The sequence below is a fragment of the Cyanistes caeruleus genome, chromosome 3 (genome assembly GCF_971803275.1).
Source record: "Cyanistes caeruleus chromosome 3, bCyaCae1.hap1.1, whole genome shotgun sequence".
In the NCBI taxonomy this organism is placed as follows: domain Eukaryota; kingdom Metazoa; phylum Chordata; class Aves; order Passeriformes; family Paridae; genus Cyanistes; species Cyanistes caeruleus.
Genome location: NC_141703.1, coordinates 115,748,635 through 115,756,442, shown reverse-complemented (window position 1 = coordinate 115,756,442; position 7,808 = coordinate 115,748,635). Strand labels below are relative to the sequence as shown.

At 40.0% G+C, this 7,808-nt stretch overlaps 1 protein-coding gene across 1 annotated transcript; it reads right to left on the bottom strand.

Moving 5' to 3' along the window:
• Positions 1-2,795: 2,795 nt before the first annotated feature.
• On the bottom strand, positions 2,796-5,003 carry LOC147654490 (protein NYNRIN-like). Its single transcript, XM_086883806.1, has one exon. The coding sequence runs from the start codon at positions 5,001-5,003 to the stop codon at positions 2,796-2,798; it is 2,208 nt and encodes a 735-aa protein (XP_086739932.1).
• Positions 5,004-7,808: the final 2,805 nt, after the last annotated feature.

Genomic DNA, 7,808 nt, shown 5'->3' with positions numbered 1-7,808 from the left:
TGTTATTAATTATGCCAGCTTCAGCAAGTTAGTGGCCTTCAGCCCCTTCTCAACTTTATATCTAAAGTACAATTTCGCAAAGCATTCTATCATATCTTTTTATTTAGGCGAACAAAAGAGTTTCTATCTATCACAACCCCCCCTTTTTCTATTTCTTACTTTTGTTCGCTGAATCTTTGTAGTTCTTTTTTACTTAATTCTAAATAATCTTCTGTTTCTTCTCCCTTTAAGGCCTCATATTTAGCATGTATTAACATAAGGTGTGCTGCTTCTAATCTGTTTTTTACGATATTAATAATTTTATTAAGAATGCAAGGGCCTAAAGTAAGTACTAAAATTAGTAAAATTGAGGGCCCCATTATGGTGGATAATAAAGTACTTAACCAGGGGGAGTAATTAAACCAAGATTCATACCAATTCTGTTGCATTTCTTGTTCTTCTTTTCTCTTTTTCAGTCCTTCCTGTAATTTGGCCATGGTTTCTCTTACTATTCCACTTTTATTTACATGTACACAACGTTCTTCCTTAAGGGCAGCACAAAGGCCTCCTTGTCGTAAAAATAATAGATTTAATCCCCTTCTATTTTGTAAGGCCACTTCAGCCAGTGGGTCTAGGGAGTCTGTGAGATCCTTTATAGATTTATCAATTCTTCTTAAATCCTCATCTACTGAAATTCTAAGCTCTCTGAGTCCCTGGTGCTGATTTACTAAAGATGCTACACCTGTTCCTAATCCAGCCCCTCCTATGCCTAGCAATACAGCTACTGTTAGTGCTGTGAGGGGTTCTCGCTTCACTAAATGATGTTCTGGGTTTTGATATTGTGTATACACATATTCTTCAGAATGATAAATAATTCTGGGAACTATTATGACCTGTATGCAGAATTCATAAGTTTCATTAAAGGCTGTTATAGAAACACATGGGGTTACTCCTAAAGTGTTACAAACCCATTTAGTATTAGGTGCTGGAATCAGCCACTGAGCTGGCTTGCGAGGGTCATTAATCAGTATTTTTGTTTGGCATAAGTAATTCTTATCTAGGGGCACATTTCCCACACATTTCCCTTTTCCAGTGACTCGAGATAATGTTATTCCTGGAGTATTTTCCCTTCCTGATTGCCATAAGCAAGCAGCAGGATTGGTACCATTCACTCTTTTTGGTTCTGCTATGGAGCCTATGGCCTCATAAAAGGGTGGATTAATGTTATAACATAACCAACATTCTCTAGTTAAATTTGGATGTGTATCATTTAATACTTTAAAGGTAGCTTGCAGAATTTTCCAAAGAGCTTTGTTTCCATATTCTTGGGGTGTCTCTACTGTGGTTAATACTTGGGTGTTATTTTCTAATTTTTCTGAATGGTTATTGTGATCCCTTACTTTAGGGTCTTCTACTCCCCACACCACTGGATTTGGTCCAACAGATCCCAAGTCATGGGGAACTACCTCTTTCTTTATGAGTATATGCACCCCCCGATCCCTTCCGGGTTCCCATACTCTGAGACCCCAGGTTCTTCCCAATAACCACCCAGGATCTTGGGATTGTGTAATATTTATATAGTGAAATTTGCAAGTTCCAATATATGTTATCTCCCCTGAGGGGCCTATCCAGGGCTTTACACATCCGTGTGGACCCCGTTCAACCTTTAGATACTTATCTGGGTTTTGTACTTTCCATCCCATGGAAATTGTCTCACAGCCCCAATATCTACAGTAAAATTCTCCGGGATAATTACAATACCCTCTGCCTGGATTAGAAGCTGGGCACATGTATAGTACCTTATGCCCAGGTGGGAAATAATTAATACCCTTCCACTTAATGAGAGAGTCTAGTGTAACTTGAAAGCTAGGGGCTCCAGAGGTAATTTGTGATAGAATAATAACCTGGTCCTCCCATCGGGTTAAGGACCAATTAAAGGGTTCATGAGTCTTACTTGTACAAATGTTAAATGTGCTAATTAAAATTATAAATATTACTGACCTTTTTAATGAGCATTGGCTTCCCTTGCTATAATAGAGGCTTTTCTTTTGTAAAATACCAATTTGGGCTTCCCATAAATTATTTTGCTGGGTTGTCTCATTCCCATTCTTGTGGCATTTCCAGGACCATGACCTTTTGGTCCCATGTATTTTGGAGTGTTTCCCTCCACAGTTTATTACTCCTCTGCCTCTCCCGTCGTCGACCCGGTTGCCTCGGGCCACGGGGTGTACCATCGTCTCGGCAGCAAGAGTATTCTTCAGGAGGGAGATTACTCCTTTTTTTATTCTTTCTTTGTATATATTTTTCCCAACTTCTATGTTTTACTAAAGGGGTATCACACCTCAATTCCTGGAGCCACCGTCTGCACGACCCAGCTACTATATTTATTACAAAAGGTGCAGGTTCGTTTGGATGGTAACAATAATACAAGGAATTGACTCCTTTTGAGTAAATGGCCCACCACTTTTCTGATCCTTTCTCAAATTCCCCTGCCTGTGTTTTGGTTCTTAAGGCCCAATCGGTGAGTCTCCTCTGGGCAATGTAGCAAAATCTACACACCCCTCTCGGTGGGTAGCCTCTATGACAGTGGGTCCACCAATGTTCTTCACATACTATACTTTTAAAACAAACAAAAGGGTAACAATTCTGGCATACAGCACAACCTATTTTAACATTACTATTATATATTTCCTCCCTACTAGATGGGGGTATCTTATATTCTATATAAAAGCCTTTATGGAGTTTACTATTCATAAGTTTCTAAGCAGATTAATAATTTTCAGATTTTTTTTTTTTTTTTTTTTTTTTTTTTTTTTTCAGGATATTTTAAGTCTCAGGTCCCCAGCCGGGCTAACCACTTCCCAGTTATTAGTTTTTGGTGGCTCCACAGGTCCCTTAATTCGACTGGCATGTGTCCATCCCTTCTCCGCAGTTCGGATTGCAGAATCAGTTGTTAGCAGGACTTGATACGGTCCTTCCCACTTTGGTGTTAGGGGGTTCTCTTTCCAACTTCTTATCAACACCCAATCTCCGGGTTGTACTTGGTGTAATATAAAATCCAATGGTGGTCTTTGAGCTAGCATTCCTTTTTCCCACAATGCCTTCTTATACTTCATTAATTTTATTAAGTACTTATTGATATACTGATCACTTACATTTGGATGTGTTTGAACTTCTTCTATATTATAAGGCATACCATATAACATCTCAAAAGGGGAAATTCCCAAATCTGCCCTTGGCTGAGTTCGAATATTCAGAAAGGCTAATGGAACACATTTGACCCATGATAGTTTTGTTTCCATTACTAGCTTAGTAAGTTGTTTTTTTATTTCTCCATTCATTCTTTCTACTCTCCTAGAACTTGGAGGGTGCCAAGGGGTGTGTTGTTCCCACTTTATTCCTAATGCCTCCGACACCTCCTGAGTTATTTTTGATGTAAAATGGGGACTTTTGTCAGAGTCTATTGTCTCTGGTACCCCATATCTGGAAATTATTTCTTCCAATAACACCTTTACAACTGTTCGTGAAGTTTCCCTAGATGTAGGGAAAGCTTTTACAAAATGGGTGAGATGATCCACTAGGACCAGGAGATATTTAAGTCTCCCTACCTTTGGTAGTTCTGCAAAGTCAATCTGAATATTTGCAAAAGGTCTTTTTGCTAAGGGTCTCCCTCCATAAGGTAATTTTCTGAGATTCTTTCTATTTGTTTTTAAACATGGGAGGCAGCTTCTAGTAATTTGCTTAGCTAAGTCTCGAATACCTGTGCTCATATACTTTGCTGCAAAATAATCGATTAGTCCTTGTGCTCCCCAATGTGTCCTTTGATGCATTTTTTCTAATATTCTCTGAGCTATGGCTTTTGGTAGTACTTCTCGGCCATCTGGAAGGAACCATCTCCCCTCTGAGTTTTCTATCGCTCCTGTCTCTGGGAGTTTTAATCTCTCTTCCTCAGTAAATTTACTTCTTAAATCACTATCCTTATGTTCCATAATTTCTTCATGCCCCCCTTTTTCTTTTAGGACCATTGTCCGTAATGCCACCCGTTTTGCCTCCTGATCTGCGGCATTATTTCCCCTACTCCTCAAGTCCATTCCCGTCTGATGTCCTTTCAAATGAACCACTGCCAACTTTTTGGGCCCTCTCAGGGCTTTTAATACTGCAATTATGAGTTTTTGATGGACTAAATCTTTCCCTTGGGAATTTATTAAACCTCTTTCTTCCCACAGTTTACCAAACGTATGCACCACTCCATAACTATATCTGGAATCTGTATATATTGTCCCCTCCTTTCCTTCTAATAATTCCAATGCTCTTAATACTGCATACAATTCACAAGCTTGGGCTGACCAAGATTTGTCTAATGGACCTGATTCTAGGACTTGCAAATCAGGTCCTCGTACAATGGCATAGCCTGTTTTCCTCTTTCCTTCTATTACTCTGGAGGACCCATCCACAAACAACTTTTCTCCGCTTTCTAATTCCTCTGCTTCCAAATGAGGTCTAATTTTGGTTTGTTCCTCAATTGTAGTTATACAGTCATGTGTCAGGGATTCGCCTTCGGGTTCTCCATACAAAAATGCAGCCGGATTTTGTAAAGTGGTGGTTTCTAATATTAAGTTTGGGGCCTCAACTAAAATTCCTTCATATTTTAGAAGTCTAGCATCTGAAATCCACTTATCCGCCTTTTGTTGTAACACACCCCGAATATTATGGGGGAACATTACCTTCAAATTGCTATTAAAGGTGATTTTCCTAGCTTCCTCCACCAGCAGGGCACATCCTGCTACTGCTTGCAAACAAGTTGGCCAGCCCTTACTCACGGGGTCCAAGATCTTTGATAGATACCCTATCGGCTTCTTTCTCCCTGCCCACTCCCGAGTCAAAACTCCGAAGGCAATTCCATCTTCCACATTTACAAACAAATAAAAAGGTCTCCTTAAATCTGGGAGACTCAAGACAGGAGCATGAATTAAACTTTCTTTTAGCTCCCGGAATTTTTCTGTATCTTCTAAACTCCATTTCATTAATCCCTCTTGTGTCAATTTATGATATAAAAATGTAACTTTGCTACTATAATTTTCAATCCACTGTCTACAGTATCCTGTTAATCCCAAGATTTGACGTATCTGTCTTTTATTTTTTGGAATTGGTAATGATAAAATTCCTTGTACTCTTTCAGGATCTATCTTTTTTTTTTCCTTCTTTAAGGTAATGACCTAAATATCTTACCTCTTTTTCAACGAATTGGAGCTTTGCCTTGGATACTTTCAATCCCTTTAAACCCAGAAAATTTAACAACTTAATACTCTCTCTCTTTACGTCTTCTTCCTCTTTCCCAGCTAAAAGCAAGCCATCCACATATTGTATCAAGGTCACTCTTGGGTCTATCTGATAATCCTGTAAAATCTGTTCTAATGCTTGCCCAAATAAATTGGGGGATTCGGTGAATCCCTGGGGTAATACCGTCCATCTCAGTTGTTGTCTCCTCCCCGTATCTGGATCTTCCCATTCAAAAGCGAAATAATCTCGACTAGCCTCATCAAGAGGACAGGCCCAGAATGCATCTTTTAAATCTATAACACTGTACCACAAACTGTCAGGCCCCAACTTACTTAATAACGTGTACGAATTTGCAACTACGGGGAACCGTGCTACTGTGCGTTTGTTAATTTCTCTTAAATCTTGTACCAAACGTTATGTCCCATCTGGCTTCTTTACTGGCAGTATGGGTGTGTTAAAAGGTGACATACATGGTTCTAATAGTCCCTTGCTTAACAATCTGTCAATTTCTGGTTTCAACCCTCTTCGTCCCTCAGGTGACAAGGGATATTGTTTTATTCTGACTGGAATTTCTGGGTTTTTAATAGTAACCGAGAATGGGGTTATCTTCAGCTGTCCCACACTCTCAGGTGTATACCACACTTCTGGGTTTATTTTTTCTTCATCTTCTATTCTTAAAGGACATAATCTTATTTTCCACTCCTTATCAACTACATCTAAATGTATTCCCAATTCAATAATTAAATCTCGTCCCAACAAATTATAATCTGCTTCTGGTACTAATAAAAAAATTTCCCACCCCAATTTTTGACTCTGATTCTATTATCACATCTTTAATAACCCCCACTTCAAAGGGTTCCCCCTTTGCTCCCACTACCGTGGCAGTTTCTTTAGATATACTACATCCTGTAGGTAAAAACTGAATGGTTGATCTCTCAGCTCCAGTATCCACCAAGAATGTTATTTCTTGGTGCTGGGGACCCACTTTTAGCTTTATCAAGGGCTCTTTAGGGTGGTCTTGGGTCCCTAAAAAAAAGAGCCCCTGACCTCCCTAGTCTTCTTTGAACATCTTTTCATCCTGGATCCTTACCCTACATTCTCTTTTAAAATGTCCTTTCTTTCCACAGTAAAAACAAGTTTTAGCGTTTTGTTTTTCTTTTGAATCTCTCATTGGTCTCTGTTGTTTCCCTTTCCAGGTTTGATCCCTACTCTCTCTTACAGCAGCCGCCATCATTTTAGTCTGCCTCTTCTGAGCCTCCTCTTCTCTTCTAACATACACTTTTTGTGCTTCTCTCAAAAGTTCATCCAAACTTCTATCTTGCCACCCATCCAATTTTTCTATCTTCCTCCAAATATCCTCCCAGGCTTTTGCCACAAATTGTGCTTTAAGCAGTGCTTGTCCCAGTTGGGTATCTGGATCCATTCCAGAATATAATTGAAAATTCTTTCTTAGTCTTTCTAACCATTCTGTAGGAGTTTCATCCTTCTTTTGCCTCTCATTAAATGCTTTATTAATATTATGACCCCTTGGGACTGCCTCCCTAATTCCCTGAATTATAATAGTTCTTAAATCCTGCATGTGTACTCTATGGGCTGGATTCTGATGATCCCAATGGGGATTTTGAAAGGGGCCATTTTACATCTGCCAGTGGTCCCTGGGCATGCTGAGCATCCCAGATGCGCATTCCTTCCCTTCTAATCATGTTTCTCTCTTCTGCCGTAAATAAAATACTCAAAATAGATTGTAATTCTTCCCAGGTGTATATATTAGGTCCTAAGAATTGATCAACTCTTTCTGCAACCCCCAATGGATCTTCCAATAAATGCCCCATCTCCTTTTTAAAATCTCTGACATCCCCCGAACTAAGGGGGACAGATATAAATCCTATTCCAGCTTGGGGGCCACCCATTGGCATCTCTCTCAATGGGAATAGGTTCTCCTGTCTCCTTCTGAATCTATTCCTGGTAATAGGCCCCACCTCTGGCATGTCTAAATCCTCCTCCTCGGGATTCGGAGGGGGAGGGGCTCGTGGTGGTGGTGGTGGTGGTACAAATGGAGGGGGGGGGATTATCAAAGCATCTTCTTTTCGAGGTTTCTTTTTCTTTCCCTTCCCCTCCCCCGAATTCTCTGTCAACCTAAATATAAAAGCCTCAGGATTTACTACCCGGATCTCTGCATAAGCACTTTCCTCTGGGTTAAAGGGAATCTTTGTTCTTACCCATGAATTTAATTTTTGTTTAACCCAATCTTCAGTTGATCCAAATACAGGCCAAAATACATTCCTTGAAATTTCCTTTCCTCCCTGTATTTCTACACAATAATGAATCATTTTTGCCTTATCCTTATTTTCTGTTCCTGGGAAATGCTCCCAATTCTCTAATATAAAACCCAACGGACTATCTCTAGGTACGGGTGGAAGTTTAATAGATACAGGGTGCTTGCTTCTCCCCTGCCCCATTCTTCCGGAGTGCCTTCAATCACACAGCCGCTTTCGCTTCCCCTTGTTTGTGGCCCACGCCCTCGCGGGCTAATGGGAACCGCACTACTG